Below are 16,755 nucleotides of genomic sequence, written 5' to 3'. Positions count from 1 at the left end.
TCTTAGTGACCACGTAGATAGATTCTCTCCAGGATGACCTGTCTTCAACTTGGCCTTTATAAAGTCTTGCAGTAGTGCATTCACTGCTGTCATAACAGGGTCCATCCACAAACAAAACCACCGCAGCACCTTTGTCATACACACCATATACACAGGACACACACATATCACAGAAAAGCTTTATTTCACTCCAAAACTTGGAGGAACAACTGTATTAAGGCCTTGCACTACCAGGCAGGGAAGGGAGAGGAGCAGCAGCCACAGGAAGCATTTCCAAACAGAAGGCAGTTACGCCTTCCTCTGTACCATGGGGGGTGGGGTGGGCAGAGACAGGAGGAGGACGCTTTCCACAGCCCTCCAGGTGTTCAGCATCTCAGAGCTCTAATTCTGCCCACACCCAAAAGCATCCAACCAGAAGCCAGCCCTGGGTTTCCAAACTCTGGGAGGGCTGGCAGGAAGCACCAAGGGGAATGCTTCACACTATCACCTGCTTGGGGTTTCTACAAGCCCAACAGGAGGCACCCCATTTCTCTAGCAATGCTGAGGCAGTCAAAAGCTATAGGAGATGCCTCCTCTCCCCACAACCCTCAAAGGGAACAGCTCACACCTCTGATATTATCAGGAACCCTGGCTGCCTAGAAGGGCGGTACTTGATCCGAGCAGGAAGCAGACTCCGCTCTCCCCGCCTGTCTGCCCAGGACAAAGGTCTTCTATGGGCTGGAGAGGAGCACTAGAGGCTATGCCTGCAGAACAGGGGTGGTGGGGGTGCAGTCACGGCAGGCAAGGACACCAGACAGTCAGGAGCAGAGTTCGAAGACCAAGCACTGCTTTAGACCACTGGTATAGGCATTTATCAAGAGTTCTGCTATAGAATTTTTTCCCCATTTCCCCTTCAGGCAACTCTGCAGTCTAAGGGCTGCCCCCAACACTTTCTGTTAAGAGCAGGCCTTGAACACCAATGAACTGGGCCTCACAGAAAGGAGCTACAGGAAAGAAGAGCGCCTGCTAACCCTCCCCCCACCCCAACCATCAGGACTGAGAACACACACAGCCTTCTTCCAAGTCTCCTAAAAAGACACATCAATGCCCTGGGATGCCCGGCAAGCACTGAACCCCTTCCTACCAAAGCCCACCCCCACCCCCAGCTAATCTAAAGCAGCGAAGAGGGGACTGGCAGGCAGGAGACTTCCACAGGAGGAGGCGGCGTTCTCAAGGGCTCTCCCTTGTCTTTCCATCTCAGCTCAGTGCTCTAGGAATCCAGAAGGGTTGAGACATATTCCATGGAAGTTCAAGACGGGATGTTGAGGCTTTTGAGAAAGAGTGCCTGTGTTGTCAAAGGGATTATACCAGTTTTTTGGCTTCAAAGAAGCTCTTGAGATGTCTCATTTGCCAGATGCCGGTGAGGATGAGGATGATGGTCTGCGCAATGGACCACCACAGCACCCGCTGGTTGGTGCTCTCGCTGGTCATGCGGAATCTCTCCTCTCGGTACTGTAAAATGGACAAGAGAAGTCAGAAGAATAACTGCTGCCCTGCTTTGCACTGCCCAGTCTCAACACCAACAATCCAACCTCCACATCTACACAGCTGGGTCCCACACAGCCTCTCACTGCAGATAAGAGTTGATCCCTGCTCCATTCCCAAGCAGCTTCTGCCCAACCCCACTCTCTGCAGCCATGCCCGACCCTCAACTGTCTAGCCACAGTACATCAGTGCTGGTACAGAAGGAAAGCCCTGCTGGATCAGGCCCAAGGCCTACTGAGTCCAGCATCCTGTTTCTCAGAGTGGCCCGCCAGGCCATCCAGACTAGCAGCCACTGACAGACCTGTCCTCCATGAATTTGTCTAAGCCCCTTTTCAAACCATCACCACATTGTGTGGCAGAGAATTCCATAAGTTAATGTGCCGTGTAAAAGGAGGGCTTCCTCTTCTCAATCCTAGTTCTCCTAGATGTCTCTCGACCCATTCTCTCCCCACCATGCATAATTGGTGTGGAGAGAATGGGCAGAGAGAGATCCTTTTGGAGCTCCTCACAATCTGTATTGGACCTGACAGCCTTAAGTAATCTAGTGGCATCTGCAAGCTTGGTCACCTCGCTACTCACCTTGATTTCTAGATCATGTATGAATTGAGTACTGGTCCCAATACAGTTCCGGTGGAGGACCCCACTTCTTATTTTCCTCCATTGTGAAATACTTAACACACGTCAGGCTACATTTTTGCTGCTTAAAAGCTCCTGTCCCAAGGAGGATATCGAGCATGCTTTTCTACATGGCTCCCAACTACCCTCCTCAGGTATGGCACCAGTGACTAGATAGAGCCCAAGGCTTTAACGGCGACTCAGGAGTTCTATGCCAACCATGAAAAGAGGTGTGTTCTTACTGAAGTGCCATTCCTGTGCAGACGCCAGCCCTCCTCCCCTCCCACAAGAATGCAGAGAGCCCCTTACTCTTTGGTAGTTCTGCTCCTTCTGGATCTGCTCCACCTGGTCCAACAGCTGCCTGGCTCTCAACTGCAGCTCTGTCAGCTTGTCCTTGGCAGCAATCTCAGGGTAGTTATTGGTGTGCTCCCCAACTTGGATATCTAGGTGCACCCGCTGAACAGAGAAGAGCACACACTCAGCACCTCACGATCACGCACCCTGGCCATTCCCTCAGCCTCGCCCAGACCTTTTCCTTACTTTTATCCCAGGAGCTCAGGAGTGAATCATGCTCTGGGTAGCCCCAAGATTTAGCTCTTGAAGGAGGTGGTGGAACAGGAGGACGACTAAGGCAGTTTACTTATTTATTTACTTAACATTTATATCCTGCTCTTTCTCCGAAGAGCTCAGAGCAGTGTACATGCTTATTTTTATCCTCACAACAACCCTGTGAGGTAGGTTTTTTTGGGGGGGGAAGACATTTCTTCTGCACACACTCCACTTTCTGCCCAGCATGTTTCTTACCATAAGCAAGGAACAAGCAGGTTGAGAGATAGTGGCCCCTCGGCTTTGAAACACCCTCCCTGAAAGAGCTTCGCCATGCTCCCTCCCTCAGTGTTTTTAAAAAACTAAACACACATCTTTTCAGAGAGGCTTTTTAATGCTCTATCTTTGATTATATCTGGTAGGTTCTTTAGTTGTTATAATTCTCAATTTTTAGTTTTTTTAAATGACTTTTGATTTGAAACTTAAGACTGATTGTGGTTTTTAACCTGACTTTTAATTCCTTTACTTAGATATAACTTAAGGTATAACCTAAGGTATATTGTATTGTTGTGAGCCACCCCGAGCAGTAGTGTACTGGAGAGGAAGAGCATGCACAAACGAAGTTTTTTAAAAAAAAAAAGGTAAGGAAGCTGCCCTGAGGTTTCCAGCCTCAGAAACCCCTGCTCTGGAAAAACCAGATGGACAAAGGCCAGCACCCAGCCTTGCTTACCAATTTCCCGCCTGCAAAGAGTGCCATGCGAGTGGAGTTGGAGTGGAGGCAAATCTGGTGCTCCCCTGGGGTGTGGGAAGTGAAGGTGAACCGGCCCTCGGAGCCATACTGTCTGGAGAGAACCACCTGCAAGAACGACCATCAGAAACAATGTCCCCGGAGCTCTCTCCCCTTAGGATGCCGGGAGTGGCGCCCCACTGCCCTCCACAGCGGGGGGGGGGGGGGGCGGTTGGAGGCGCCCCCAAAGCCCCTCCCGGGCCTCGCTGCTTGGCCTCCAGCTTGCCACGCGGCTGCGTTTTGCAACCCGAGAACACGGAGCCAGAAGAGCCGCGGGCGAGCGTTGCTTCAGCTTGGCTCGTGGCCCGAGATCGCCTCCCTCCCTCCGGCCACTTCTGCAGATGGCACGAGGCGGGGGGGGGCTGCTGCTGCCCAAGCCCCCCCCCCGCCCCTTTCTGGGCACGGCAAAGGAGACCCGGCGGCGGCAGGGTCGGGGTTCAGCCTTCAGGGCCCGGGCGCCCCCCGCCCCCCCTCACCTTCCCGTCGGGGTCTTTGATCTCCACAAACATGCCGAGGCCCGGCGTGGAGGGCAGGTAGTGCTCGGACTGCTTGTCCCAGAGCTGCGTCCGGTAATTCCCTGCAGGGGGGCGGGAGGGAGGGAGGGAGTCAGCGGGGGGGAAGGGGCGCCCCCCCGAGCCCCCCTCGGCCCTGGGCGAGGCGGGAGGGGGGACCCCAGGGAGGCCACGGGGGCCCTCGCCCCACCCCGCCCGCAGGCTGGCCATCCGTCAGGGCGAGCGCTGGGCCCGCAGCGGCGCCGCCCTCACCGATGACCATGGTCTCGTCGGGGATCTCCTCGATGAAGCAGCGCTTCTCGGTCTCCCCGATGTGGAAGTAGAGCGCCTGGGCCCCGCGGCCCGCCAGCAGCAGCAGCGCCAGCAGCGCCGCCCAGGCCGAGGCCCCCGCCGGGCCCCGAAGCCACCCGCCGCCGCCTGCCATGGAGACTCGCCGCCCACGACTGGCCGCCGCGGCGCCTGCGCAGCCCGGCTCGGTCCCGGTCGGAGGAGGACCGCGCCTGCGCGGCAGCTGAAAGGAAAGACCGCGCCTGCGCAGAAGAGCTGCCTGCGCCGCGGGCCGAGGACTTCCGCCGCCAGGGACCAGTCGCGCGCTCAGACGTCACAGCCTACGGAGGCCGGGGCGAGGCCTCTCACGACAGCCTTGCCGTGTAGGCCGGTGTCGGGGTGAGTATCAGCTCCTGCTCTCAAGGGCGGCAGTGGCGCCAATCCCGCCCCCGCCGCCGCCTCCCGCTTGTCCGGTGGTCAGCGAACGGGCGGGCGGGCGGGCGGGCGGCGGGTTTCTTCCGGGCTTGCTCGCTTGCCAGCTGTCTGCCCGTCACGTGGAGCGTTCTCTTGGCCGTAGAGCCAGAACGGCTAGAGTGGCGCACTGTGTCCGGCGGCGGCGGCGGCGGCTTCCGGGAGGCTCTCTGGGCGGGCGGGCGGGCGCTCAGTGTCTGGCGCAAGCTTCTCCTGGCTGGCCGGTGGCGGCGCTCTCAGTTTCTCCCACGCTGCAGGCAGGCTGGCCATTCGTCAGCCTGAAGCTCTACCTGACGGATGGCCAGCTTGCACGCAGCGCGGGAGAGAGAGGAGGCGTCCGAGCTGCTGCTGGAAGCAGAGGCAGCTGCGGCTCCCTTGGCGCTCCCGTGGCCCGCTAGGACGAGCCGCGGCGCTGCTAGAGTCTCGGGCAGCCCTGGGCTCGGTCCCCGGCCGGCAGCATCTCCAGGCGGGGCAGAGGGAGCCGCTGCCAGTCAGAGAACTGCAGAGAGTAGTTCTGTGCTAGACTGACTCTGAAGACGCAGCGGCACCCACTGCAGGGCCATCGTCGCCGAGCGAGCCGCCAGGTCAGATGCAAGGCAGGGTGGCTCTAGAAAGCGGGTGAAGGGAGGCGAGCAAGCGCCCCCAGGCGAGGAGAGCTGGTCTTGTGGTAGCGAGCCTGAATTGCCCCCTCTGCTAAGCAGGGTCTGTCCTGGTTTGCATTTGGGTGGGAGACGACATGGGAGCACTAAGATCTGGGGCTGCTCTGGGAAGGGCACTTGCATGCAGAAGGCTCCAAAGCCCCGCCCGGCATCTCCAAGCAGGGCTGAGAGAGACTCCTGCCTGCAGCCTTGGAGGAGCCGCTGCTGGTCTGTGTAGACCAGGGATTCTCAACGTTGTGTTCCCCAGATGGCATTGGACTTCAACTCCCATCATTCCCAGCCCTAGTGGCCTTTGGCTGGGGATTATGGGAGCTGAAGTCCAATAACATCTGGGGACCCAACGTTGAGAATCCCTGGTGTAGACAGTCCTCAGCTAGATGGACCGACGGTCTGACTCTGTAGAGGCAGCTTCCTATGTCCCTAAGTAGCTTCCCCACCCTCCATTTCTGTTTCAGGAATCTTACATGTAGGATTCAGCTAGCCTGCCTGCAAATACTCTTGGCTCCCTCAGTGCTGCCCCCCACCCCACCCCACGCTTCTTTCCTGGTGCAGCCCCTGGTCGGATTAACAGTCAGCCCTAGGTGGTGAGTCCATCAATGAGTCCAGGGAGCCAGGAGGGGCTTGTGCCCTGCCCTCCCCCCAGCCGTGTTTGTTTTCACTGTAGAATAAAGGAGACACAGTTTCCTAGGAGGACATACACACTTGGGGAACTGCAATAAAAGTTTGAAAAACTGTCCTTAGAACCAGGCCTGCTCAACTTTGGCCCCCCAGCTATTTTTGGATTACAACTCCCATAATCCTCAGCCACAGTGGCCAGTAGTCATGGATTGTGGGAGTTGTAGGCCAGCCAGCATCTGCAGGAGGGCCGAAGTTGAGCAGCCCTGGCATAGACCTGGGCTATCAGGGCTTGGTTTGATACTATGGTTAGTTAACAAATCTCAGTTCCCCAAGGTCATAGATAACAAAGAGCTGCAGTTCTTGAAGTGAAGGCAGAAACATTGTTCTTCAGGCAAAACGGAAGAGGCGAAAAACCCCAACTTCAAGTATACATTGATGGGATCTGAGCTGTCGGTGACTGACCGGGAGAGGGATCTTGGGGTCGTGGTGGACAGTTCGTTGAAAGTGTCGACTCAATGTACGGCAGCTGTGAAAAAGGCCAATTCCATGCTAGGGATCATTAGGAAGGAGATTGAAAATAAAATGGCTAATATTAACATGCCCTTATACAAAATTATGGTGTGGCCACACCTGGAGTACTACGTACAATTCTAGTCACTACATCTAAAAGAGGTCATTGTAGAACTGGGAAAGGTGCAGAAGAGGGCAACCAAGATGATCAGGGGCCTAGAGCTCGTTTCTTATGAGGCAAGACTACAACACCTGGGGCTTTTTAGTTTAGAAAAAGACGACTGCGGGGAGACATGATAGAGGTCTATAAAATCATGTATGGTGTGGCAAAAGTGGAGAGAAATGTTTCTCCCTCTCACATAACACTAGACCCAGGGGTCATCCCATGAAATTGATTGCCACAAAATTTAGGACCAACAAACGGAAGTACTCTTTCACACAACGTATAATCACCTTTGGAATTCTCTGCCACAAGATGTGGTGACAGCCAACAACCCAGATGGCTTTAAGAGGGGTTTGGAAAACTTCATGGAGGAGAGGTCTATCAATGGCTATTAGTTGGAGGGTTCTAGGCCACCTCCAGCCTCCAAGGCAGGATGCCTCTGAGTACCAGTTGCAGGGGAGTAACAGCAGGAGAGGGGGCATGCCCCTTTCAGCTCCTATCTGAAGACTTCCAGTGACATCTGGTGGGCTACTGTGTGAAACAGGATGCTGGACTAGATGGGCCCAAACCCAGTAGCCTTTCTTCATTAGGAAGGTGCCCCAGCCCCCTCAACATTCTGGTTGTCCTTTCCTGCCCCTTTTCCAGCACTACAATTTCCTTTTTGAGATATGGTGGTGACAGGACCACACCATGGATATGCATCAGGGTGCTATAATATTAGCAGTGTTCCTTTCAGTTCCTTTCCTCATGGACCCTAGCATGGAACTGGCCCCTGGCAGCTGCCTCACACTGTGTTTCCTTGGAGTAGGAGCGGCTCTTCTTGGCGAGTTGGGGCGGGGGTGCCAAAGGGGGCCCAGCTTCCTCTTCTCCCCGGAGCTCCTCCGTTGGCTCCCCTCTCTCCCACTGCTCACAGCTCTTCTGCCTGGCGAATGGTCAGCCTGCAGGCAGCCTGGCTCTCATTCACCGTGCAGCCGGGCAGGATTGAGAGCAGTAGGCGGCGTTCCGGGAAGGAGAGGCAGCTGCGCCTCCTCTGCCCCCCCCCCCCGCTTCTGCTGTTCTGCCGAGCGGTGAGTGCGTTGCACCCGGTTCATTCACAGTCTCTGCAGAGGAGGATGGTGGTGAGCGACTTGCTAACTGGAAATGAGTTCCATTCCCATCACTTGTGTCCGTGGGAATTGCCAGTCCTTGCATCACCCAAGCCTGGGAGTGCTGGCAAGGCCCTGCTCAGAGCAAGGCACATGCACATGTGCAGAATGAGGCAATCTTGAGTTCTTTGCAACTTCCTCTGAACTTGGAAGTTGGGCTGTGCCGGGTAAACATGCATCCATTTGATGTTCTGGGAAATCCTGGCACTCCGTAAGGAGGAGGGGGAAGCGGGCCAGGATGTCTGGTTCTTCTGCTGCAGCGCCCCACGTCATCAGATGTGATTCAGCAGCTGGTCATTGGTTGTGTGCCTTGGCCAGCTCTGCTCTGGGAGCAACGGGTAGCGCGTAGAGAGCCCAGAGCGCCTGAGGAGGGGGATGACCCGGCAGCCACATCCTCCCACAGGCTGAGCCACGACATGCTGGGCTTCTCTCAACGTCTTTTGTCCCATGGAGGGGAAGGAAGTCCCCCCACCCCACACACACACTTTCGCAATTGCTTGGCAAACTGTCCCAGTGGAGAGTCTCCACAAGCTTCTCCCCCGCCAACCCTGGAAGGCTTTATTTCTTAAATTAAAAAATTACCACACTTTTCCCCGAGGATTTGAGGTGCCAAACAGTAGTGTTAAAGCAAAATACAGCAGCATAAAAAGAAAGACGATCAAGACCCAGACCACAAGAAGTGCAGCAGATTAAGCATAACATCACAGCACGGCAATCAGATGGTCCACAGCCTGCCTAAAACGGCAGGCGATTCTCAGCTGGTGAAACATAACAATGGACAAGGCCAGTTGGGTCTCCAATAAGAGAAAGTTCCACAGGGTGGAAGCCACGGCAGAAAAGATCGTGAAGCTGAATACCTCAGTGTGGCGAAAGGGCAGCAGCAAGTTTTGTGGAGGTTCACTGGGGCTGCTTCCACACAAGTGCTCAGCTGTATCACAGTCAACTGGGCCTGTCCTTGTGGTTCCACACACACTTAATAAAGCACGATATTCCCTCCTCCGGTGGCCATCTCCAGAGCAAAAGCAAAAAACAAGAGGGCTGTGCTGATGAAGTCATGGGGCTCTGTCATCTCCCCCACCATCTGTCTTCTGCAACAACACACACATGCATGGCAAGAACCAAGAGGAGCTGTGAGGGACCCAGAGAAGTCTGGAGGGCTTTACCCGAACCTCTGCCAAGTGAAGCAGATGCCCTCTAGCCTTTCACAAGCCAGCCCAGTGGACTCACACTCCGAAGAACTGCCTGCGAGGGTTATTTTTGGACCTCCGCCCCAAGCAGTTCTTGTGCACATTCATTCCACTCTTTTCTGTCTGCATCAAAGTGGACAGTCCAGGTTGCAGGCCCTTCCTGGCCCCCCCACTCCCCCGCCCCCCCTCTAAGATGCTTAATGTGCACACATGCAGCACGCAACACATTTTTGCTCACACAGGGCATGCTGGAGCTTGCGGGGGCCGATTGGCCCCAGCCCCCACCGGCTCTGTCACGGAGCCAGCAATCATGTGGGCGGCCAATCCGGCTTAGCCCGCTCTCCCCGCAAAACTGGTAAAGCGGGTCTCACTGACCGTGAGACCCGCCTCTATGTTTCACTGTTTGGCTAATTGTGGCGTGCCTGCACACACACACGCGCACACATACGCGTGCACACTCACAATCTGTGCAGGGCTGAACATCATCGAAGCCCCCAACAACATCCCCCATAGGAATCACTGGAGAAGATGGAATATACACACCTGGACAAATGTGTTGATATCCCTCCATGAAAAAAGGAGAACCCACAATTGTCTCTGAAATAACTTGAAACTGAACAAAGTAATTGGCACCCATCATTGTTTATTCCGCATTTAACAAAAATCAGACTTTGCTTTAGAGTTCTGATGCAACAGAATATTTCAAATAATAACACAAATGAAAATGGCATGGACAAAAATGCTGGGACCCTTAACCTACTATTTTGTTGCACAACCTTTAGGGCAATCACTGCAAACAAACTGTAGCTCTCAATGAGACTTCTGCACCTGTCAACAGGTAGTTTGGCCCACTCTTCCTGAGCACACCACTCCAGCTGTGTCAGGTTTGAAGGGTGTCTTCTCCAGACTGCATGTTTCAGTTCTTTCCATAGATGTTCGATAGGATTCAAATCAGGACTCATAGAAGGCCACTTCAGAATAGTTCAATGTTTTGTCCTTAGCCATTCCTGGGTGCTTTTAGCTGTGTGTTTTGGGTCACTATCCTGTTGGATGATTCATGACCTGTGACTGAGACGGAGCTTTTTGACACTGGGCAGTACGTTTCACTCTAGAATGTCTTGATAGTCTTGAGATTTTATTGTTCCCTGCACAGACTCAAGGCACCCTGTGCCAGACGCAGCAAAGCAGCTCCCAAACATAACCGAGTCTCCTCCATGCTTCACAGTAGATATAGTGTTCTTTTCTTTGAAAGCTTCATTTTTTCATCTGTGAACATAGAGCTGATGTGACTTGCCAGAAAAAGTTCCAGTTTCGTCTCATCTGTCCAAAGGGCATTCTCTCAGAAGCATTGTGGCTTGTCAATATGTATTTTAGCAAATTCCAGTCTGGCTTCTTTAATGTTTTTCTTTCAACAGTGGAGTCCTCCTTGGTCTTCTTCCATTGAGACCACTGTCACTCAAAAAGCTACGGATGGTGCGATCAGACACTGATGGACCTTGACCTTGGAGTTCAGCTTGTATCTCTTCGGAAGTTGTCCTTGGCCTTTTGTCTACCATTCTCACTATCGTTCTGCCCATTCTGGGGTCGATTTTCCTCTTGCGGCTGCGTCCAGGGAGGTTGGCTACAGTCCCATGGACCTTAAACTTCTTAATCATATTTGCAACTCTTGTCACAGGAACATCAAACTGCTTTGAGATGGTCTTATAGCCTTTGCCTTTAACATGCTTGTCTATAATTTTCTTTCTGATCTCCTCAGACAACTCTCTCCTTTGCTTTCTCTGGTCCATGTTCATTGTGAGACACACAATGATACCAAACAGCAGAGTAACTACTTTTCTCCATTTCAATAGGCTGAATGACTGATTGCACGTTTGGACATGTGTGATACTAATTAAAGAAAACAGCTAATTGGAAAAATCTCTCTGATCCAATTATTTATGATCTTTTCTAGGGGTACCAACAAATGTGTCCAGGCCATTTTAGAATATCTTTGTAGAACAAGCAATGCTTTATCTCTCTTCACACTTGCTTTGCTTTACTCGTTGACATATCAAAGGCATGCAGGTATACATGGGACAATTGCTTTTCATTTAATCGCTTTTCAGGAGGCATAAAACACTTTTTCAATGAGCTGTAAGAGGACCAGCAAATTTGTCCAGGTGTGTATTGCCCTTTGGAAAGACTCAGTGGAAATCTTTCTTGAAAGGGTTGAAATACTGATGTTGTATTAAAGTCAAATATGCAGCCTGATGGCTCTTCACTTGGAGCTCCCTGCTCCAAAGCCAGCTCAAACTCCTTCTGCAAGTCTCCTAAAAGTGTGCCGTCAAGTCGATTTCCACTCCTGGCACTCACAGAGCCCTGTGGTTTTCTTTGGTAGAGTATAGTATGAGGTGATGCCTTTCAGCATCTCCCTATATCACTGCTGCCTGTACCAGCAGGGATTCAAACCAGCAACCTTCTGCTTGTTAGCCAAGCATTTCCCCGCTGCGTCGCTTAAGGTGCAAGTCTCCTACAGGAGGGGATTTCCATGACTTGGTGCTGTCCTTCAGAGAGCTCTCTGAGCAGCTGTCTGATGGAGCCTGCTAGAAGGAGATTGTACGGACATGAAAACAACCTCAGAGATGCTGTTGAAATCTGTGAGCAGAGGCAGCACCCGAGAATGAATCAATTACATTTTATAGCAATCAGTGCCCTGGTCTTGGGACTCAAAGAAGGCATGAAAACTGGGACTTTTTGGAGGTTGAATTTTGACGTCCAAAAGTCAAAAATTTTTGACTTTTGGAGGTCTTTTTAAAAAAACAACAACTTTTTGAGGTCAGAATTGACGAGAGTCTGTTTTGAGCAGCAGAGATGGTCTCAGGCAGGAGGTTCTTCGTCTTTGCTGGAGAGTGAGTGAATTCAGGGCCGCCTTCGTGGGCTCCTCTCACCTTCTGAGTGCTTACCTGCCTGGAATCACAGCATCTGTGCAGCCTGACTCTGGGGGAAGAGATGAGACCTTTGGCAAATCCTTTGGCCCTGCCTGATGCTGCCAAGGGCCCTCAGAGGGACTTCTAGTATAACTTGCGAAATAACTCCAGAAAGCGCTTGTCTCAAAATGCAAATTTTGTAATGCTGCTTTCTGGTGCCAGCAGGATGCAGCATAAATAGCAGGGTGAGGCTCACAGGCAATCCAGATCGAGTCAGCAGGATTGGAGCAATGTGCGACTCACAAGCACAGGAGCTGCTCGCCAGCACTGGTACAGTAGAGCTGTTGGGTACCCCCCACCCCGCCATCCTTTGCGCCTCTGCAGCAGCGCTGGTGGAGCTGCACACACGGCTGGTGTGTCTCTTTGCCTGCTGGTGGACGTGTCCACTCTGCATTTGGGAGTGCCAGGGCAGGGTGCTGGGGGGGCTCTTCCGAGTTGGCTGAGGGAGGAGGCTGGAGCGCTGGGTGTGTTTTTCGAGGCAAAAGGCCAGCCACGCTTTGAGAGCTCCAGCCTGCTCTGCTAACAGGAGGAGTGTGTGAGGGCTCTTGGCTTGCTTCTGAGCAGCGCTTTTGGAATATCGACATTCCTTGCTTGAGAAGCTCTCGAAAGCCAAATCTACCCGTTCTTCTCATTGGGGTGCCTTGGCCTGAAGTAAGAGGAACAGAGGCTATAGTTTGAGGAAGGCTTCTCTCTCTGAAGTTGCAACATGGGTTGCACCACACAAAGCAGCTGCTGGAAAATCCGAGGCTTGTCTCACAGCCACAGAACTAATTATGGTGTCTGTTAATCATGGACATTCCACCCACTCACCCCCGGGGTGGTTTGCAAGAGATCTATAAAAAGGCTTGGGCTGCCTGGTCAAGCAGCATGCTGTGACTCAGGGCTCATCATGGACTCTCACCCAGCCCAGCTGAGTAACCTCCTCCTCTTCCTCCTCTCTGCTCTCTATTCAGATGAGAAGGCGGCCTGTGCAGCAACACCAGCCTCCCAGGCCGTTGTCTTCAAGGCCCGGTAAGTGTCCTGCGTCATTTTGCAAAAGGACACTGGGGAACGGGGAGGGCGGCAGCTGCCTGGTGCCTCGGTGGTGGCAATGCGGATGTCGAGGGAGCTGCTGATGGGGCGCCTGCAAAGAGGCAGGAACCATTTTGCCCCATGAACTTCTCTGCCTGGGACTGGGAAGCTCCCGCTGAGCCAGCTTCCAGGTACCAAGCAGCAAAGACGGATGCCTCCTGCAGGAGCAGCAGCCGCCAGGCGCTTCCTGGGCCCTGGCGTTGGCCTTTTGCCCACAATCCATCGCACCTGCTCTGAGTTCTGGAGACCAAACGTGGCTCCCATCTAAATAAACAGAGACTGGATCTCGGAATGTGTGGAAGGGAACCTCGCCCGGGGAGGGAGGGAGGGAGAGAAGGAGCCCTTCCCCTCATCCTCCCCTCGCTTCTGGCAGGGCCAGGTGCTCCCTTGAGTCCGTATTTGCTATGCCCTCATAGAGATGGCGGCCCACATGCAATCCCGTTGGGCATGCGTCCCTCCCCCGGGGAAGTCAGCAGGGGCAGGCTGGGCTTCGGGGCTGGGCGTGGCTGCCGGCTCTCCCTGGAGTGGGCCAGTCACCAGCTTGGCGGGCTGAGTGGCCAGCAGATGGTGGGGGCAGCCCAGGACACTTTGCTGCCGGAGGCAGTCTGGCCTGACCCCCCACCCTCCTGCAAGTGGGCGCCTTGCCTCCTCCTCCTCCTCCGCCTCCTCCTCCTCCGCCTGGCTGCCAAGGCCAGCAGTGGTGGTGGTGGCGGCCCACAAGCACGCAGGGACTCCAACACCAGCCGGGCAGCGAACTCCTGGCTCAAGTCAGCCGGGGGGGGGGAACAGACGGGCCCCAGTGGGGCCCAGGGTGGCTCCCCACCTTCTGCCCCTGCCTGAGGCAGCTGACTCAGCCTGCCCCACAGAAGAGGTTGTCTGCACAGTGCTGGTGGTGGTCAGGCAGCGTCCGTGGAACCGGATACAAGCAGTCTGGCCTGCCGTGGGGAGTGGCTGAGGCTGGAGCAGGCTCTGGTCCCGTGGGGTGGAGGGGGCGGTGTCAGCAAGGGGCGCGTCGAGATCCACACACGGCTGGCAAGAGCGGAAGAAGGAAGATGTTGCTGCTTTGGTCTTTCAGAGTCTGGGATGTCAACCAGAAATCCCTTTACCTGCAGAATAATGAGCTGCTTGCTGGCCACCTGCAAGGCCCCAACTCTGCCCTGGAAGGTGAGCCGCTGTCCTCCGCTTCTGGCCGCAGGGCCGCCCCATTCTCCTGACTGCAGCCCCCCCCCCCATCTCCAGGCAAGGCTGAGGCCCCTCTGCTCTGTGGACTCGCCTGGGGAAAGAGGAAGCCATGGGAAGGAAAGGGGTGGTGGGCAGGGTGGGCTCCCTTCCTGCCCCACACCCGCTTGCTCCCCTAACCCCGTGGCAGGGGAGGTGGCAACTGCGACCCATTCCAATGAACTGCAGGGGGTGGGCACCAGAGGAGGCAGCGCAGGTTGCTTCTCTCCCTCCCTCCCTCCCTCCCTCCCTCCCAAGAACTGCACAGCCTGCAGGCTGGCCATTCATCCGGTAGAGCTGTCCTGTTAACTGTGCTGTTCGGCTTGACCATGGCCAGCCTGCAGGCCGCGTGGCTCTCGGGCTGAGCGGGGGGGGGGGGGGGCGCCCGAACTGCGGCTGGGAAGCAGAAGCAGCTGCGCCTCCTTTGGCGCCCCCTGGTGGCTCCTCCAGATAAGCCGCTCCTGGGAAGTGGTGCTCCCCACTCACTCATTCTTGGGCTCCTTCTGCCCCCAGCTCCTGCCCCCCTCCCTCTGCACCTCTGCCTCTCCGTCTGCACCTCTGCCTCCTCCAGGGGCTGCATCCTGGACCCAGAGACTATTGCTCAGTGGGGGGGGGGTCCTGCTGCTGTTGATCCCCATGTCTTGGTGCTCTCAGTCACCAGGAGAGGAAATGGGGCATTTGCTGGGCAGCCCAAATGCCCCCCTTTCCGTTTGGAGCTGGAGGCAGCCCCCCGCATCTCATTTCATCCTCCGGCACCTCAGGACCCATCATCAGGGGGGCCTCTGGGAAGGAGGCCCCCCAGCCTTGCCTCTGAAATGGCATCAGCATCCTGACAGACTCTCTTTCGACTCCCTCCAGAGAAGATTTACTGGGTCCACAACCGAGCCTTTGCCCATGAGAAGTTCCCCATCATCCTGGGCGTTCAGGACGGGAGGTGGTGCCTGGCGTGCTCCTCCGAGGCCCCTCCGGTGCTGCAGCTTGAGGTGAGGAGGAGGAGGAGGCCCCCTTGCCGTCCACTGCATTGTGGTGCACACTTGTCAGCACTGGCAGGGAAGTCTCACCATCAGCAACTTGTTTGACAGCCTGGGAGAAGGGAGCCAGAGGTGGGCCGTGTGTGTGTGCGCATGTGGGGGGGGGGGCTCGTGCCCAAAAGCAGAGCAGGAGGACCAGCCAGCCAGGCTCCAAGCCCTCCTTGCCCCCCCCTCCTCCTGTCCTCCTAGGCAGGGCTGCTCTCAGGTTGTACAATGAGGGATGAAGCAACTTCCTCTTCCTCGCGGTGCTGCTGGGGCACCATCCCGCCCACCGGCCAGTATCGCAGCTTCTCGTCCATAGCAATGGCCGGGGTGGGGGGGGGGACTCCCTTTGGCCACGTTCCCCTGGCTATTGGCAGCAGCCACTCCCCCTGGGTTGCAGGCAGCTGCTGGAACTGAAGTCTCTGAAGGGAAGCCTGGTGTGTGCCGTCCCCCCCCGCGCCCAGTGGGAGCAGATGCTTATGCACGATTTCCATTGCAGAACGCTTAGCAATTCCTCTCCTGTAGATATTAAGCACTGCAGAACCAACACAAGAAGAGGCCAGGTGGTGCACAAGGCAGAAACGCATCGCGGGGGGTGGGGGGGGGGAGAATCCGAATGCGTTTTCTAACACGAAGGAACAGACTGAGCAGGACCGTCCCCGGGAAAACCCGGGCTTGTCTCTGTAGTTGCAGCAGAAGTGGAGCTGCTTCATCCAGCTGAGCGTGTTGCATAGCAAGCGGCAGCGGCAGCAGCCTGGGTTTGCTAGGCCCAAAGGCTGGCCCAGCGGCAGGCCCCCACCAGAGAGAGCAGCTGCGGGCGGGCGGGCGGGCGGGAGGCTGCCCCCCCCCACCCCGGGTGGGAGCGGAGAGGCTTCCCTGCCTCCGACTGCTGGAGTCCCTGGGAAGGATCAGGAAGGCTCCGACGGGGCTCTGCTCCACCCCAGCCTCCGCAGAGCGGGTGTCTGCCTGGCAACTGGGGGGACCCGTCTTCTGCAGCTTTCCTGCAATGGCGATGGTGCCCGCGCTCTTCCCAGCCCTGGTGGCGCCCCTGCCTGCCTGCCTGCCTGCCTCACCAGCCTCTCTCCTCCTCCTCCTCCTCCTCCTCCTCAGAGCGTCAACATCACAGACCTGCTCAAGGACAGCAGGGAGACCTCGGCCCGCTTCACTTTCTTCCGCTCCTACAAGGAAGGGCTGTGGCGCTTTGAGTCTGCCGCCCACCCGGGCTGGTTCCTCTGCACTTCCTCGGGACCCAACGAGCCCCTCGGCCTGACCCAGGCGCCCGGACCGTCTCGTGTGGTGGACTTCTATTTCCAGCCCTGCTGAGCCTCCAGGAGGAGAGCAGGCCCTCCTCACCCGGGACCAGGGCCTGCGGCCGGGCCGGGCCGGGCCGGGGGTGCCCGCTGCAGCCGGCAGCCGGGACCTCCCAGCCACTCCTTTCTCTCTTTTTTAAAATTAAATTTTTATTCATTTTGACAATATCTTA

General features: G+C 55.7%; 2 protein-coding genes across 2 annotated transcripts; one reads left to right on the top strand and one right to left on the bottom strand.

The window, feature by feature from the left end:
• Nucleotides 1-165: 165 nt before the first annotated feature.
• Nucleotides 166-4,547, bottom strand: TMED4 (transmembrane p24 trafficking protein 4). The gene is made up of 5 exons (XM_053269504.1): nucleotides 4,237-4,547; nucleotides 3,949-4,049; nucleotides 3,416-3,541; nucleotides 2,449-2,595; nucleotides 166-1,491 (listed from the first exon to the last, which is right to left on the bottom strand). The coding sequence occupies exons 1-5, from the start codon at nucleotides 4,406-4,408 to the stop codon at nucleotides 1,342-1,344; spliced, it is 696 nt and encodes a 231-aa protein (XP_053125479.1). The 5' UTR covers nucleotides 4,409-4,547; the 3' UTR covers nucleotides 166-1,341.
• LOC128333697 (interleukin-36 receptor antagonist protein-like) lies at nucleotides 4,500-16,750 on the top strand. The gene is made up of 6 exons (XM_053269507.1): nucleotides 4,500-4,650; nucleotides 12,136-12,240; nucleotides 12,924-12,981; nucleotides 14,117-14,205; nucleotides 15,118-15,242; nucleotides 16,383-16,750. Exons 2-6 carry the CDS (start codon nucleotides 12,201-12,203, stop codon nucleotides 16,593-16,595), a joined length of 525 nt encoding a protein of 174 aa, XP_053125482.1. The 5' UTR covers nucleotides 4,500-4,650; nucleotides 12,136-12,200; the 3' UTR covers nucleotides 16,596-16,750.
• The last annotated feature ends 5 nt before the right edge of the window (nucleotides 16,751-16,755 follow it).

The sequence above is a fragment of the Hemicordylus capensis genome, chromosome 8 (genome assembly GCF_027244095.1).
Source record: "Hemicordylus capensis ecotype Gifberg chromosome 8, rHemCap1.1.pri, whole genome shotgun sequence".
NCBI classification, from domain to species: Eukaryota; Metazoa; Chordata; class Lepidosauria; order Squamata; family Cordylidae; genus Hemicordylus; species Hemicordylus capensis.
This window is presented reverse-complemented; position numbering and strand designations above follow the sequence as displayed.